This window comes from Wyeomyia smithii, chromosome 3 (genome assembly GCF_029784165.1).
Source record: "Wyeomyia smithii strain HCP4-BCI-WySm-NY-G18 chromosome 3, ASM2978416v1, whole genome shotgun sequence".
In the NCBI taxonomy this organism is placed as follows: domain Eukaryota; kingdom Metazoa; phylum Arthropoda; class Insecta; order Diptera; family Culicidae; genus Wyeomyia; species Wyeomyia smithii.
In genome coordinates, this window is record NC_073696.1 from 56,887,996 (window position 1) to 56,905,626 (window position 17,631).

A 17,631-nucleotide genomic window follows, 5' to 3' on the forward strand; every position below is an offset into this window, starting at 1 on the left:
TCCTGATGGCAATCTTCATGCTGCCCCAACACGGGGGGAATAATGGCTGTCTGGCGACACACGTTGAGAAAAACCGCGCTGCTCCTGAGACGTGGTAACCAACCACAGGGCTAGTGCTGCTGCTAAGGAAGGACGACTGCTGTTGTCGCTGTCTAGAACTATTATGAGCGGCTCCGGCTGAAACAGGCTCTTATATAGGCCAAATAGCATGTTTTCAATTGCAAGGTATATGATCCTGTCGACCGTGCTTGGTAAGCAAGCATTTAACGACCAATCAGAGGTCGAATTTTTCGTTTTGACAAGGCTTGACTATTTTCAATAGTACAATAGTGTGAATAATAAAATTACAATTATCTTATTTTGGGAAGAATCTTAGAAGATTTTCCAATCTATTGCTGCAAGAACGAAGGAAATCCATCGAATACTAACCGATTTATTAGCATTTGAAATTGGACATATTTTTCACTTTTTTTTGGTTTTAGATTTTCATTTCACATCCCTATGTAGCCGAACTTCCTGAGAGAAGTATTCTACTTCAAAAAGCTGACACCAAACGAGTATGGTATCTACCACTGGGAGTTGTGTTCAACCCGAAAAAACCCAACAAGATGCGGATGATATGGGACGCAGCAGCTAAGGCTCGTGGACTATCATTGAATGATATGCTTCTGAAGGGACCGGATCAATTAACGTCTTTGCCAGCAGTTCTGTTCCGTTTTCGACAGTTCGCGGTTGCTGTTACAGCTGACATAGCGGAGATGTTTCACCAAATTCTAATTCGAGAAACAGACCGGAATGCTCAGCGATTCCTATGGAGAGATAGCCCGTCCGGGCCTCCACAAGTTTTTTTGATGAACGTCGCCACATTTGGATCAACATGCTCGCCAGCATCCGCACAATTTGTGAAAAACAAAAACGCGATGGAGTTTGCCGAAGAATATCCCCGGGCTGTTCAATGCATAGTGAAGAACCACTACGTTGACGACCTGCTAGAGAGCTTCGATAGCGTTGATGAAGCTATTAAAGTTATAAGCGAGGTACGAATGATCCACGCTAAAGGTGGGTTCAATATACGGAATTTCCAATCAAATAACTCCAAAGTGCTGGGCAGCCTTGGAGAGAAAGAGAAATCAGTAGTGCGGTGTTTAGATTCTCATAGCACCAATCAGTGCGAACGAGTACTTGGATTACTTTGGCATACGAAGGAAGATCATCTTGGATTTTCAACACTGATGCAGCAGGAGATACAAACAGTGATATCCTCAGGCATACCACCCACCAAAAGACAAGTTTTAAAATGCCTAATGAGTCTCTTCGACCCGATCGGCTTGTTAGCATGGTTTACGGTACAGGGTAAAATTCTACTGCAGACAATATGGAGGTCTGGCACTCAATGGGATGAACAGGTAACTGAGGGGTGTTTTGAGCGTTGGCGAGAATGGACACGATTGTTAAAAGACGTACAGCAACTCCAACTTTCACGGTGTTATTTTCGGGGAGCAATTTCTAAAATATATCGACACACAGAGCTATACGTATTCGTTGACGCGAGTGAAGAAGCTTATGCGGCGGTAGCATACTTTCGGTGCGTTGATGAGCAAGGGGTAGCCGAATGCGCGCTAGTAGCTGCCAAAACCAAAGTCGCTTCAATCAAACCACTATCTATTCCACGACTGGAGTTAAAGGCAGCCGTGTTGGGTGTTCGATTGATGCAGTTCGTTACCGAAGGGCACTCAATACAAATCGCCAAGAAAGTCTTTTGGTCGGACTCAAGCACCGTGCTCTCCTGGATCAACTCCCAAGATCGGCGCTATAAACAGTTTGTTGCGGTACGCATCGGTGAAATTTTGACAGAAACCAACGCAGATGAATGGAGATACATACCGACGAAGAAAAACGTAGCAGATGCAGCGACAAAGTGGGGCAAAGGGCCAGACCTCAAGCCAGACAGTGTATGGTTCACATGTCCGCAATTTTTGTGGTACAGCGAAGATCAGTGGCCAGCTAATTTAGCACCGAAATCAAAGATCGCTGACGAAGAGCTTCGCCCGATTCACCTACACCAGGAAGAATTCAAAACCTGTATGATTATCGATTTGGAAGGTTTTCAAATTGGAATCGAGCATTACGAGCTACAGCGTATGCACACCGCTTTATAAAAAACATTAGGGCAGGCAGAAATGCAATGAAGCTGCAGTTCGGAAACCTCACCCAAGCTGAGATAATACATGCGTTAGACTACTTGATCCAGACGGTACAGTGGGAGGCTTTTCCGGATGAAATGGCCATCCTGACGAACAATTTATCAAAACCAGCTCAATCTCAAGCACCACTTGGAAAACATAGCAGCATCTACCAGTTGTCTCCAGTACTTGACGAGCGTGGAATCCTTCGTGTAGAAAGCAGAATTCAAGAAGCGTGTGTCACGAAAGATGTCAAATATCCAGCAATTCTTCCTCGGAAGCACCGATTGACTCATCTCATCATCGATTTTTTCCACAGAAAATATCATCACGGAAATACTGAAACGGTGGTGAACGAAGTGCGGCAACAGTATTACATACCTAAGCTTCGTGCCGTCGTGAGAACAGTCATCAGAAACTGTCAGTGGTGTAAAGTTAGGAAAACGCAGCCGCGGACTCCCAGGATGGCCCCACTCCCGTATGTCCGTTTGGCATCGTTTACTCGACCATTTAGCTACGTTGGATTGGATCTGTTCGGACCACTTCTCGTTAAAGTCGGTCGGAGTAGCGCCAAGAGATGGGTGGCGCTATTTACATGTCTGACGATCCGCGCCGTCCATGTAGAAATTGTACATACGCTTTCGACAGAATCCTGCATTATGAGCGTGCGTCGCTTCGTAAGCCGCCGAGGAGCTCCCTTAGAAATCTACTCGGACAACGGGACAAATTTTCGCGGAGCCGATAGTGTTTTACGGGAGCAGATACAGAAGATGGCACAAACGTTTACCAACACAAATACAAAATGGGTATTTATTCCTCCGAGTGCCCCGCACATGGGCGGATCGTGGGAAAGGATGGTCCGTTCCGTCAAGTCGGCAATGGAGGCGGCTAATGTGGGACAAAAATTGAACGATGAAGGTCTACTTACTTTGGCGATAGAAGCGGAAGGAATCGTCAACTCAAGACCGTTGACGTATCTTCCCCTGGATTCTGAGGAGGCGGAAGCTCTCACTCCCAATCATTTCCTCCTGGGCAGTTCGAGCGGCGTACGACAACCAGCAGCGGAGCCAACGGATAATATATTCAAGCTTCGCAACGCCTGGAGTCAGGTGCAACACCAGATGGACATGTTTTGGAAACGTTGGTTGCGTGAATATTTACCAACTCTTACGCGGCGGACAAAATGGTTCGGGGAAGTCAAACCTGTGGCAGTAGGGAATCTGGTTTTTGTCATGGAGGACTCAAGAAGGAATGGATGGACAAGAGGTAGAATTTGCAAGGTTTACGCGGGGCATGATGGTCGGGTTCGGCAAGCATTAGTTCAAACCAATCGGGGTTTGATTCGTAGACCAGTTTCAAAGTTAGCAATTTTGGATGTGGCGCAGGTCGGTTAAACTGGGCACGAGCCTTCCGGTGACCAGTGTTACGGGGGGGGGGGGGGGGGGGAGAATGTTGCAAACTGGGTGCACTGCCTCAACACTTCATCCCTAGGGCTTAACTGTCAACCATCGAAAGGCCTAGCTCAGGATCCGGTTGTCAAATAACCTTTCTTTTGCCACGAGCAGCGAAACAGTCTAGACGCGCCGTTGGATATAAGAGTGAAATCACAAACACAAAATAGTACACTAGTGCTAAAATAAAAATAAACATAATTTGTTCTATTTGCTGATTGAAAAACCGAAATTTGTAAGTTTAATCTATATAATATATCTAAAACGAAATCTAACACAACAATAAAAATTTCATACAGCTTAAAGCTTGCCACACACAAACATAACCTGTGCCTGCTAAAAGAACCGGTATATCCGAATCAGCATCCAACGAATAGAACAATGAGTGTTATTTGGTCTTTTGCCTCTGTTGTTAAGGAACCGGAAGTCGCCATATTGGATTTCAAAATGGCATTTGGAGACAATTTCTGGCCTCTGAGCATCATTCTGGTTAAGGAAACACCCACATTTGGTTGTTTTTGGGCCATTCTCGGCAGTTTTTCAGTCACCAAAAGTCGCCATCTTACAACTCAAAATGTTACGAGCGGGGGCATAGTGTGGTTGGTAACGTCTCCGCCAACCACGCTCGACGCCGCCTGGGTTCGAATCCCACCACCGACATAGGTGTCGATGGTTGTGAGGTGGCGTGATCCACTCACAACCAACCCAACTGGTCTAGATTCAATCCTAGCCGACACCGGGAGATTTTCTGAGGCGAAAAATCTCTGGGATCACGCCTTCCATCGCATGAGGAAGTAAAGCCGTTGGCGCCGGTCCGTTAATAAACGGGTCGTGAGTTAGGGTCCTGGGTGTGGAGTCGCCTCCCTGGGCGTCGGTGATTGGCCACACAGTGGCGGAACTAGACCGACGGAAAATAAGCGAGAATAAAAAAAAAACTCAAAATGTTTTTTTTTGTTTTATTCTCGCTCTAACTCAAAATGTTGTCTGAGGTCGATTTGTGGTTTCAGTGCATCATCACGATTTCGGAAATACCCATATTGGGTGATATTTGGTCATATCCCGCTGTTTCTCAGAAACCGGAAGTCGCCATCTTGGATTTCAAAATGGTATTCAGAGACAATTTCTGGCCTCTGAGCGTCATTCTGCTTAAAGAAACATCGATATTAGGTGGTATTTGGTCATTTTCGTCTCTTTTCCAGTCACTGGAGGTCGCCATCTTACAATTCGAAATGTAGTCTGAGGTCGACAAGCGTACAAACCGTGGAACACCACCCATGGATTGCTTCATACATAGGCGAACTTTATTATTATAAAATATTCGGCCGAGTCCACTTCACAATAAAATGTTGCATTTTTTCCAGTGTACCCATTAGGGTAATATTATTGTTAAAAGTTACTCTTTTCGCATGTCGTGTAGAACAAAATCAGAAGTGGCGCACCTAGCGGTTGAAAAGGTGACTAACGCTCCTGTCATTTTGAATTTGTCTTCATAATTTCACCTAAGTGAACTATATTGGTATTTAAGATATTTGACATTAGCCTATTACCCCAATAAATTCGTTTTGGTGCTTAAGAGCCGTTAGAAAAAGAATCGCGTCTCGATTGAAAATTTTTTCTTAATTGTTTTTCAGTTTTTGCTGATATTCCCAGATCAAAAGATGAATTTTTTAATATTCCCGATTTTTCGTAACCCCGGAAAAAGTCTAGCTGCCACCCCCTGCGATCATTCAAACATATTGTTACTTTATATCAAGACTGGAGATCTTGATAGGCAAATAAAAAAATACGAGTCTATTTTTTAGCAGGTGACCAATATCTGCAATTTTGAGCAAAATTGTAGCAATTGAAGTAAAATGTGTTTGTCTTAGAATCACTGCCGAATATATCCAGCTTTTTACGCACAATAATGGCGGTGGCTATAATGCGTGTTTGTAATATGTGAATCTCTCTGGCTACGTCAGATTTGGGATTTCTGCCAAATTGGCAACACAAATGTTGCCAGATATATTTTTTCTTGATAAAATATATGAAGACCTCAAACTGACGTAAGCAGAGTTGTCAAAAGGGTGGGTAATTTGTTACGAACTTTGCATGATAGCTATATAATTAACCAAAACCCTTAGCTCTATTTTATCCTGTAAAATAAAGCAAGGTTTATGTCTAAAAGGGCTTAGGGCAAAAGCTGTGGCAAAAGTAAGTTCAGGGACAAATCCCTGAGGAATAAACCCACTCACCTAAGAACGAGTAAAATCCGTTCGAAAAACGCTAGCTGGACTCAACTTCCAATTGGGAGACAATCTGGGAACCAACGAACCGCGGCAATCCAAAGGCGAATCAGGAACAACCAGGAAATCCAAAGGCAGACTACAAAACATTCCAATGATGGCTATTCGAAGCTTGCAGTAAAAAGTCACTTTTTAAGTTGACTGTTAGAATACTAATGACGGTACCGGTCGTCTCTTTATTGAGCTTACTGAAATTCCTAGTATGATAGTGTGAGTTCTATCGAATGTGCTGAGGTTTGTTTGAAACATTCGTTACACGTTTGAATATGTCGACAATTCTGTTATTTCGATATGGCGTATGCCTCATTAGCGTTCGCCATTATGGCGCGTAAAAATCTGAATACACATATTCTACTATACCTTCGGAACGCCTTGACCGATATTCATCAAACTTGACCTATATGTTCCCTAGACATTAAAGATAATCAAAAGCATATGAGAAATAGGAGGGCAGCCACTGAAAGAGAGGGAGAGATAGAATATCAAACAACTTTATGCATATTTTCTTCTTTTCATACAAAAAAAAATGCATACATCCATTAAAATTTCTCCGCAATGCAGCCCCAAAAGATCTTAAGCAACTTGTTTTGATCATAACTACCAAAAATGTTGGAAAATGATTGAAATATTTTGGCTCGCTTGCTTGTATGAAAATGTCTCATAGGGGGTTGGTATGTGACACAATTTGAACCCTTGTGAACATTTTGTTTTAGAACGTTTTAGAACTTCAGAACCTGGTTTGGAGTTTTAACCAGAAAATGGGGTACTAAAGCCCAATCCTGTTTTTGTTCTTCATCAATGAAGTCTGATTTATGAGTGCAGCAGTCATTCATTACTTTGTGTTTTCAAGCATTATTCGCGAAACAAAATTCTCAGGGGAGTAACACTCATGAGAATGTTTTCATGCACGTCACCTTCAAAAGGGTAACATCTGCGAAAATAATTATCAATTATCATGCGAAAAGTTTTCTTCTATTGGTTGCAAGCTAGTTTTAGTGCAACCTAAAAGAGGGACACCCAGGGATCTGGGATTAACACCCAAATTTTGCGATCCGGTTGTCACCTAGTCATGCTACACCACTGTCCTGTAAATTTATAAAAGCAAGTTTTTATCCTTTATTTTAGACTTTATTGATACATTTTACTCTTTGTACGAAAATATTTGCGTGGGAGATAGACTTCGGTGAAATCTAAAAGAGTGGCTATCCTTCAGTAGTACAGATAAATTAAACGTGTATAACAAAGAATGTTGGGAGGCGTTTTACGACAAATAAAATTTCTTGCAACCCTGTATTTGAACCACGTTCACAACTGCTTTTCCTGTTTGTTCGAATCAGGACGCATCCATGCTGTCATAAGTGACAAGTGACAACTAATCTACTTCCGCCTGTTTATTTTCTTTCTCTTTTCCATCATCTACGATTGAAGAAACTGCACGCATTTCGTTGCAGCTCTCGAATTCAATCAATTTTAGGAATAATTTATCGAAATGGTTAGTTTCTTTCGTTAAATCCTTCCCCTTATGGGTGGCTTTGTTGGTATCATAAAGTTTACCATGGCTGAATGTGCATATTCGAGAAAAACAGGTCATTTTTGTCGTTGATTGGAAGCCGAAATCGGCTACCTTTCTCTGTGTTTTGGTGTATGTGTAGAATAGGTTATGATTACACGGGGAAAATAGTATGACAACAATACAGTGATTACCGTGTACTAATATTTTGTCTTTTTGAATAAAACTTCAGGCTAAGCGTACCAGGAAAGTAGGAATCGTCGGTAAATATGGCACGCGTTATGGTGCGTCATTGCGTAAAATGGTGAAGAAGATGGAAATCACCCAGCACGCCAAATACACCTGCACTTTCTGCGGAAAGGTAAGCATCTTGAAACTGTATACCACTCTACAAAGTGATGTTAACTGATTCTAATGATTTAGGATGCCATGAAACGATCCTGCGTCGGAATCTGGTCCTGCAAGCGGTGCAAACGTGTTGTCGCTGGCGGAGCCTGGGTTTACTCAACGACCGCGGCCGCTTCGGTGCGATCTGCTGTTCGTCGTCTGCGTGAGCTGTAAAAAGTTGTAATTTATTTTACATTGACTGTCTGAGTACAGAATGTCTTGTGGTACGGCGATGTCGGGAAAACAAGTAATAAACTTATCGGATCCATCTGGAATGTGATTTTGCTGTATTGCTTGAAGCGAGAGAAATTCCTATTTGAAAGTATGTTGTTTTCTGTTGTAAGCCTACTTTGTTATTCTGCGGAAGCAGAAATGAAACCGCAACGGATGTTACATTACACTTCCAACGGTAATAATTGTTCAACCACGTAATTGCTTGCAATCTTCTGTTTGATAGATCTTCTTTCAATCAGTTTGAAATCAGGAATTGAAGCAGATACTATTTCATGTTATAGAACTTATGAAAGGTTGTGTTTAAAATAATTAGATTGTTTCGCTGGATTGTTGATAGGGACGCTAAGGATTTAAATTATGGGCTGTATTTAAAGTTTCTTCATTATTCGGAATACATACGTGTACGTTCCGATGAACACCAGAATTTAGGTTTCTCTTAGGTAATCCCGCCATTTCTTCATCATATTCAAACTTAATCCCCCGTCCGTTTCGTAATTAATTTTATGGTCACCCTTTTCGCAGTCACCCTTGAGATCATTGCTTACTATGATTAGTTAAAGATACATTTGCAACAAATGTAAATGCTCTTGTAAATGCCCGAATAGACACGGCGTAATGATGCCTTCTCCATACAAATGAGAAGGCGTAAACTGCCGTTATTCGCATAATAGTCCTATGTAAAAGTTGCGAGTCCTATGTAAATTTTGCGAAAATGGGTCCATTTTGGCATGTTTTTCAAGAATAGCCATTAAAAAAGTAAGGTTTGATTTCCACAACCTCGATTTTAATTGCTACTCTTGTAGAGCATGCCAAAATTGAACCATTTCCGCAAAAAACAAGAAAACATAGGACTTCTACATAGGACTGTTATGCGAATAGCGGCAGTAAACGCGCCTTACGTTGGGACGCCTTTCAACCAGAACCTTCTAGCTGTGCCTTCTAGTAAAGAAGGTAGCAGTTCGCCGCCTTCAGCTGCGTACTTGACTGCCTCCCGTGTAGACGTATCGTGCCTTCCACACGGTCTTGTGTTGCCTTCTTTTGGCGAAGGTGCTGGCAACGTTGTGTTGTATCATTTTCCGCCTGCTGGTGATTCTGATGTTGGTGTTGCCTTTTTTTTTTCTTCCAACAAACATAAACAAACATGAATTGGGTGGCATGGCGACAAGAAGGTTAGCACACGGTGGGGTTTGAGACGGCGTGATTGCGCCTTCCGTGTAGACGAGCGGAAGGCGGTAGATGCTAGAAGGCACATTAGACGGTTTCAAAAAAAAAAAAAAAACTGACAATTCTCGTCAGGAAGGCGTTGTCACGCCGTGTGTGTATTCGGGCCTTAAGAAACAAAAGTACTGTCACAATGTGTAGATATTCACTCGGAAAATTTAAGTAATGTCAAAATATTATATAAAAACTTTATGATTTTATTGTTATTCAAAAAACTACCTTCCATCACGCATCATCATCTTTTGCATTCCTTTGTGACTCTTAGCTTAGACGCACGTGTTCAACTTTCTTCACCCCAAAAGAGCTAGGGTCTCGATCATACAAACATTGCCGTAGGTATAGCGTCAAAACTTTACTCGGTTATCCACAAAACTTATTCGTTAAATAAATGGAAGTGTGTTTTTAATTTTTGTTTAACAAAAATATAAACAAAACAGTAAATATAATGCGGCTGTTTTTCGATTGTTGGTTAGAAAACTAAAATATGCAGCATCAATATCGGTATTCTTGCCCTGCGATTCAGGTGGCTCGGTTTTACAATGTAAAATGTAGATTAAACTCCTAAAATATTCACGTAATTTTTTCTCGAAATCTGTCACTTTAGTGTTGTGTGTTCATGTTCAATTTTCCTGTAATATTTGGACACCTGATGAAAATCGGACACGTAGAGAAGGAATGTTATTGTTAGATGGACAAAATAAAATGCTACAGATTGATCGTGAACCGTGGAAGATTTCGATTCTTATTTTGAAAGTAAAGTAATACTGAATTATAAAAATTATGCTTGTGTATTTTTTGTTCGAATTGATTGAGCTGCAGAGTTTCGTGCTTTTCGTCGTTAGTGCGGACTTATGGAACACTGCATGAAGTATGCCGGTTTGCTAAAACAATTTACAGCCTTGATAATTTGCGCCTACTAAATTCCTAACTAAAAGACAACCTTCCGTTGTTGATTTGTTTGATCTTGTTTTCAAGGATTATGTAGAATAAATGTAGATAAGCTATTAAGAAAAATTGCACACCATCACCTGGAATTAGGATTAAACCGACTTATTCTAAAACGCTATGCTCAATTAGATTGAAATTGCTATTATCAGTAAACTTTTAAAATATCTAAACATAAAATATTCAAAACCGCTGTCGGTTTAGCTTGACTGCCGTTGCCCTCGTTCTGCTCTCGAAACTTGCTGGGCACTTGATTCTGCCTCCTGTATCTGCTGATATATAAAGAGCATTCCATTCAATCACAATTGATTTTCTGTGTTGTAAATTTCAACTATATTTGCAAACTCGTAGATTTCTATCGATTTTTCTGTTTCTCTATCGGTAAATGATATTTTTGTTCGCCCTCTCTGTCTCTCTCTATCTTGCACTGCCACTTTGGAAATAATATGGAAACACTGAGTGGAAAAGTTCCGACAGCAGCCAAAACTGTCTGTCGATTTCCGCTCTCATGAGGGCAAAAAGTTTCCGCTCGAGTGATTCCATAGCTCTCGCCTTGGAACACAGTTTTGTTTTTGAAATATGTTTGATAGAATTGTTTATCATATACTATGCATATTTACACCATACGGTTATTTAATCTTTTGTATGTAACATTTACAAAGATTTGTGATTCAACTCTGATTTTTTTTTTTGCTATAAGTTTTACCCTCTTTCGCTTAAATGCAAATGGTCCATGTTTTCAACAAGTGATTATTTTTCATTAGACTGTGAGACTATTTTGTCTAATCTATGGCCCATTTTTTACGCCCGTTCGATTTGATGATTGCTATCGTTTGGCAACTTGGACATAAACAATATAAAGTAAGGGGAGCAATCAATGACTAAAACAATCAAGCCTTTTCTACTACATACTATCAATCGCGCACATGCCTTTTTTTCGCTTTATTTCGCAGTTGTTCTAGTTTTTTTTTTAAATCGTGTTGTAAACATGAGCTAAAGATTTTGTTCGTTTCATCGAAGATCGGCCATAGATTTAGCAACGCGAAACAAGAGTGAAAGTGTTATAATGTTTTGAATCCTGGTACGCTCATACCGGATATTGTTGCTTTGTCTTTGATATGCTGATATTTTTAAGTGCTCTGCACGATGCAAGCAATATTTTTAACCTTCTCTTTATTGCTGATTGAACAACACTGTAACAGTTTTTTTTGTCAATTCATCCGATTCAAATAGTTATGAATTGCAGCCAATATTGAACCAATTCAGTCGAAATTTAATTCGAGCTTTTTATCCTTTCACTTTTGCTGGTTTTTATGTGTTGGGTAGGAACATATCCGCTTCTGTGTGCTAATTGGTAAAACTTCCATTCGCCAGTGTTAAATATTTGCACGCGCTCAGTCAACGCAAATGGAATCTCGGGGAAACAGTGCTCTAGTTGTGGCTTAGTATATGTACAATGCTTAGCGAATAATTCCTTCCCGTATCGATTGGAAACAATAGTGATTCAGTAATATGTCTATAACACAACTTTCTTTTATAACCTGGCGTGTATTGCAATGCCGATGAAATTCATTCAATAGAAACATAGCCACGTTCGTTTTAGTTTGTGCTTTTCTTATTAATCATCTTATTTCATCCCACGCACACTCCCGAACTCTCATACTATCTTCTCTATAAAAAGAAACCCCGTGCGCTAAAGTTGCTATCAAATAACTAATGTCTAAGACGTTCTCAGTTTGCAATAAAAGTAGGTCTAACTTCGCTAATGCCTATTATACAATTAATCTATGTGGACTAAAACCTTAAGGAGCGCTTGGGGGGAGCAACACAAAATACCACTACACGTTGACATCTGTTTTTTGCTGATAATGTTTCCGCTCTTACTACGAAGGAGTACAGGAATCACAGTTTCAATTCTCCATAGTCATGACGCCGTTGTGCCATCGATGGCTACGGATGGCCGCTGCCATCGTGTTGCTGCCGGGTGGTAATGCGGTACTTTTGTGGATGGAAATGTACGAGACGAGTGATGAGTTCACGGGCTTCCGGGGCCACTTTTATCTGTCGTCGCTGCTGATCCGATTGTCGTGTCCGGCCTGCCACTTGAACTTGGACTGCATCAACCACTGCTGACCCTTGGTGTAGTTGCACGGCCGAAGCAGCGGCGTGGTCGGGTCGTCAGTAGACGGTCGCGTTAGGCAGTTACCGCTGTTGACGTGTTTAATAGTCTTATCCTGGGAGGAGGAAAAAAACAAACAAAATTCGCTCTATTAATGAATGCACAAAAACATGCGGGTTTTATTCTAGACTTAGTGCTACGTCTTTCATAATTATATGACGGCTCGCTATAGAAATCATTGAAAGATTCTTTGCAACCTGATTCAGACAGCATCAAGGGAGTTTACAAAACATAATTTGTTGATTGAAAAATTATTAACGCAATGTTATCGAATTTCCCGATTCCTCGGTTGTTTGCAAAGTGCAAACGGCATCATACAATATGCAACGCTGAAAATGCTCAGCAAAAAGTGGAACCAATTGGCACTCATGTGAAAAGCTCTCCAGCCATGCCGTCGGCATGTTAGTCAGTGCAGCGTGAATCAGCTGCAAAAACTTACTACGTTCCATCTAGTGTCCATATCACTGAATGAATGCAGCTTTCGAAAGAATAATAAAACGCACGAGCAAACCGAAAAAAAAAAACAAAAACTTTGTAATCTGCTGATACAACTTACCTCGTCATCGTACACCCACTCCTGGTTGCCACCCATCCCGTGACACCGCACCAGATTGACCGGTCCCAGTGCGTTCGATGCATCCAAGCAGTTGTCATCGGACATCACCTGGTGACGCTTGGTGTAGGCGAATACCTGATTGCCGCCCAATCCGTGGCAGTAGCTGCTGCCGATTTTCTCGTTCGATTTACGTCCCATCGTGTCGAGACAGTTCTGTGTCTCAACGTTACGAATCTGCAGTGGATTTGGACAGAATGAATGGCACAAACGGGGGATAGAGAGCAAACAGTGCGGAATTGCAAAAATCAACACCAGTCCATTAGGTGTAAAATTTACATACCTCGCCCAGGAAGTAGTAATCCAGCGGCATCTGGCTCTCCGGGTAGATATTCTCCAGGTACCATCGGAAGCTCTTGCACTTTAGCCGCTCCCGAAGCGCTCTCCGTTCACTGACGTCCCCTGCGGAGGCTTTCCGTGCGCCTGTTTTATGTTTTCCGTTCCAGCGTTTTCGGCAAAGACAATTGGGTTTAGCGGGTGGTGGAAAGAATGAATAATTTTACAAGCGTTATTTAAACAGTAATGAAAATATCGTTGTTTTTTTGTGTTAAGAAGGTGTATGAACATTATGAATACGGTAAACACAATATATCGATTCAATCTATCCAAATACTGATAGGAATATGAAAACACATGTGAAGCGGATTCGACATTATTGTCGCGTGTGCACATGAAATTGTTGTTATAGAAAAAGGATGCGAGAAAAAAAAAAGAAATGATATGGGATCATGGGTGCAGTAGCAATAAAGTAATGTAAAAATATTGGATTGCAGCACTACGAATCTCATGTGCTTTTTTGATACGGTAGGCAGGCGGAGGTGGATTTGACGAGTGCATTCATTAATAAATAAAGATAAAAAACTCGTTGGAACATATGAGATGATGGTTTGCTATGGGGAATCAGCGCTGGAATTCAGAGAATTTCAGCCGTTCTGATCGATAGTAGCATATTTGCATTTTTTACTTCACTGGACCGATAGTTCAGTAACACGAATCCGATGATGAAACGTAAATAGTAGATGGGAAAATTATTGGTTAGCAACATTGGTACCAATGAGATTTAGTCCCCAAAGATATTGTTTGGTACATTTGTTTAACATTAGTCGGTGAACCTATGGGAAATTCCGAATTTCCGTTCATGGGTTGATACAGTTTTGTATTGTTAAGAACGGATAAAGTTTTGAAATTTTGGCCAATGTCAAATGTAGGTACTTCAACCTATTTCACGATTTTGACTTCCTAGAAAGTTGCGGTCTTTAGCAAAGTTGTTGAGAAGATCAAAGGCTTCCGGTTGGTGGCCTTCTGTTCTCAAGTGGCCCTAGTGTGAATTAACTTAACCTGCGATTCTTACTTCGTAGAAACTTGCAGCCTTTGACTAAATCCACCAGTGCACAGTGGTTCAATAAGGCAAAAAGTGGAACTTAATTCCATAGCGCTTTCCACCTTCATCCTAGCTTAATAGTGTCTTCGGAATAATTGTTTGTATTATTGACCCGCATAATCGCAAATCGTCAAAAATTTTGAAAAGTTTACTATACTAAAAATAAAACATACTAACTTTTTTGTGTTAAGAGATAGAGGAATGATTAATTCAAGAAAGTTGTAGGAGATTCGAAAATATGAAACTTTGTTGAACAAATGAAAATCCTATCTTCATTCGGTACAAAGTTATAAAGTATATTATATGGAACCTACCTAAAATTTAGTTTTTTTATACTTAACTTTTGTTAGTGGCGCTTTACACGAAAATGTTGTTCGAAGGAATTGTTAGGGCATACAAAACAAACATTTTTGCCAAAAACCATACATCTCCAGGGATTTTCCTTACAATGTTGCATCATATTGTTTCTTTTTCTTCGACAACTTCAAGAGCGTATAGGTTGGAAAGGGGCAAGTGTAATCATAATGTCAATACTTTTTCTTGAAGTTAAGCTGAAGTACTATTAACTCTTATAAGTTCCATTTGTACCAATTTACCCAAATAAGAGTACGGGGAACATATGTTACAGTAGGTTTTCATATATTAAAAATACTAACTTTTTCGTGTTAAGAGTAGAGTTAAGAGTTTATTCGGCAAAATTTTAGAACGTGCAAAATTATGAAGCTTTGTTGAACAAACAAAATTGCTATCTTCATTGGATACAGAGTTACAGAGTTTTTAATATAAAAGTTACTTGAAATTTAGTTTTTTGTACTTAACTTTTGTTAGATACATTCTACAAGAAAACGTTGTTCTAAAAAAGCATTTGGGCATACAAAACACAAGTTTTTGTTGACGACCACATGTCTCCAGGACTTTTGTTTACAAAGTTATAGCATATTTCAGCTTATTTTTTCGATAACTTTAACACGTATAGATTACATAATTATATTATATTAAAAATTAAATTAATTATATTAAAAATACCGCGTAAATTCCGGAATCCGCGTAAAAAAAACCGCGTGAAAAGCGACCTTAGTGTATTTACATCTAGACCCGTTCGCAAAAATTGATTCGAGAATTACGTAGATTTTTGCTATTGCAGTAAACTCATGTGTACTGTATAGTACTGAGATGTGACAAACTCATTAACTGCTCTAAATGAAAACAAGTGGTCGTTCCCTTTCGAAGGCACAATTGAATCACTGCTCAATTATTCATCTCACGACGCCCCTATATTCATCACACTGTTAATCATGAATGAATCACATTATCATGAATGAACGTAGCCGCAGCCCGTCGTTGTAGGTTACCTAGATATCCGCTGCAGTTGTTTAAGTCCAAAATTGGTAACCTAGGTAACCACTACAGTGCTGAAGATTTATATCAATCATGTCGGAATAATTCAACATTTTCAGTATGATTTTTTCGTATCAACAAAAACTGATTTGGCAACTTTTGATTATCTTCAACGCAGTGAAAACAGATGAAAATACATACAGTTGAAATTTAGGAATTGTAGAAACTCATCTCATATATTTCTGCTAATTCCAGCTTGTTTTGGGAAATTTGAGGTGAACATTTCAAAGATTAAAGTATTCTTAGTGTAGTGAGTGATTTTGTTTAGTGATCAAAATAAAAAGTGATCCGCTAGTGATGAAAAAACTTTGGTTGGCTGCTGAACGAGTCCCGTTGTAGCCGTATAGAACAATGCGCGGATTTTGTTTTCTGAGGTAGGTGATTGATTTAAATAAATTTTGGAGTGCAGATGCCCGACTATAATATCAAATTTAGAGCTTTTAAGTGAGTTTTTGAGGATTATACTTAACTCTCCCCATCTGGTCTTGAGGTACGGTTCTGGCCTAACAAGCCGGTCGTCGTAGGTTCGAGTCTCAACTCGGGAGAGACTGTTAGTGTCAATAGGATCGTAGCGCTAGCCCCGCAATTGTCCTGTACACTTAACGGTTGGCTGCGAAGTCTGTGTATAGTAAACAGAAGGTCAAGTTCCGAATCGGAATGTGGCACCAAGGCTTTGCTTTGCTTTTTTACTTTATGAGGAATCTAAAGTGAACTAAAAAGAATCAATTCCATGGATTAGCAGATTGGTTTAAGAAGAAAATATGCTTTTTTTCTTGTTTTCAATCGTGTTTTCATGTTGTATGAGATCAAATTTTCAATCGCATAACAATCATCGCGCGACAACACCGTCTGGGGCGCTGTCATGTAATCTCATACATATTTTGTGATTCCCGATTTTACACATGCACATACGGTAGCGCTGATGTCAAAATAAAAGACGCAGACTGAACACAGCAGTAGAGATGGTCGGATTTGGCTTTTTACGGGTCGAATACGGGACCCGTACCCGAATTTTTTTTCTGTTGAAACCCGAACCCAAACCCGAGATTTTTTTTGGAAATCGTTTTTTCAAGCCAATTAGAGGATGCCCTGAAGCATTGAGCCTCGAATGATATTGAAATGTAAGTGATTTTAGTTATAAATTGAAATTAGACATCATTTTTTTATAAATATGGATACCCGAACTCGAAACTTTTTTCCACCAAACCAAGCCCGACCCGTACCCAAAACTTTCAAAAATTTTCAAACCCGAACCCGACACAGCAGCAGATGGTAAATAAATAAATAAACTAGTGTTACTAACGTAAAGTACTGATATCAGCGAAACGATAATTTTATTGAAAATTTGTTCAAAGTGCTATGTCTGTTAGTCTGTGTTTTTACTATTGAGCTAGTTCAACCTATGTTTGAAATTTGTTTGTACAAACATGAAATCGTCGCCTGCTGCGCTGCGGCAAATCTGCTTGCTACTGGTCGATCCGGTTTTAGTAAATCATCCTTTTGCTACAGTGACTTGGTTGTACAATCAAGGCTAAACTGTTGCTTACTAGCTTTTATATGTGACTAATGACATTTATACTTCCGGTGGGCGTGTCGTTGTGTACTCGAGCGTACTTTACTGTCGGCTGTGCTGGGAAAGTGCTTAAATTGCATCATTGCGGGCCCCCGATTGTTGAACTATAAATGTTAACCTCTTTACTATGGAAAAAAATGGCTCAAAATTTGATTTCATAAACTAGAGAAATTTCTATCCAACGAGATATCGATGACTAAAATCCGTTCAGGAGTGAAATTTTTCATTCAGCCGTTTCACTCTATTTTCGATATTTCAAAATGGCACCCTA

General features: G+C 40.2%; 3 protein-coding genes across 4 annotated transcripts in view; 2 read left to right on the forward strand and 1 right to left on the reverse strand.

Annotated features, from left to right (window-relative positions):
- Positions 1–2,185: 2,185 nt before the first annotated feature.
- LOC129728288 (uncharacterized) lies at positions 2,186–3,577 on the forward strand. The gene has a single exon (XM_055686720.1). It carries the CDS (start codon positions 2,186–2,188, stop codon positions 3,575–3,577), a length of 1,392 nt encoding a protein of 463 aa, XP_055542695.1.
- A 3,707-nt stretch (positions 3,578–7,284) lies between these two features.
- LOC129729726 (60S ribosomal protein L37a) lies at positions 7,285–8,096 on the forward strand. Its single transcript, XM_055688514.1, has 3 exons — positions 7,285–7,411; positions 7,662–7,790; positions 7,853–8,096. The coding sequence occupies exons 1-3, from the start codon at positions 7,409–7,411 to the stop codon at positions 7,988–7,990; spliced, it is 270 nt and encodes an 89-aa protein (XP_055544489.1). The 5' UTR covers positions 7,285–7,408; the 3' UTR covers positions 7,991–8,096.
- Positions 8,097–9,445: 1,349 nt separating this feature from the next.
- LOC129726753 (polypeptide N-acetylgalactosaminyltransferase 5) overlaps positions 9,446–17,631 on the reverse strand; it is a 98,999-nt gene continuing 90,813 nt past the window's right edge. For both annotated transcript variants that reach the window (XM_055683814.1, XM_055683813.1), the window contains exons 9-11: positions 13,292–13,431; positions 12,952–13,185; positions 9,446–12,450 (exon numbers count right to left, since the gene is read on the reverse strand). In XM_055683814.1, the coding sequence (XP_055539789.1) occupies positions 12,274–12,450; positions 12,952–13,185; positions 13,292–13,431 (551 nt within the window). In that variant the 3' untranslated portion in view covers positions 9,446–12,273. The remainder of the gene's footprint in view (positions 12,451–12,951; positions 13,186–13,291; positions 13,432–17,631) is intronic.

Excerpts from the sequence above, each read along its gene's own strand:
- LOC129729726 (XM_055688514.1), top strand. Across the intron at positions 7,791-7,852 it reads CCTGCACTTTCTGCGGAAAG|GATGCCATGAAACGATCCTG; the intron begins GTAAGCATCTTG and ends CTAATGATTTAG.
- LOC129728288 (XM_055686720.1), top strand. The coding sequence starts at position 2,186 with ATGAAGCTGCAGTTCGGAAACCTCACCCAAGCTGAGATAATACATGCG.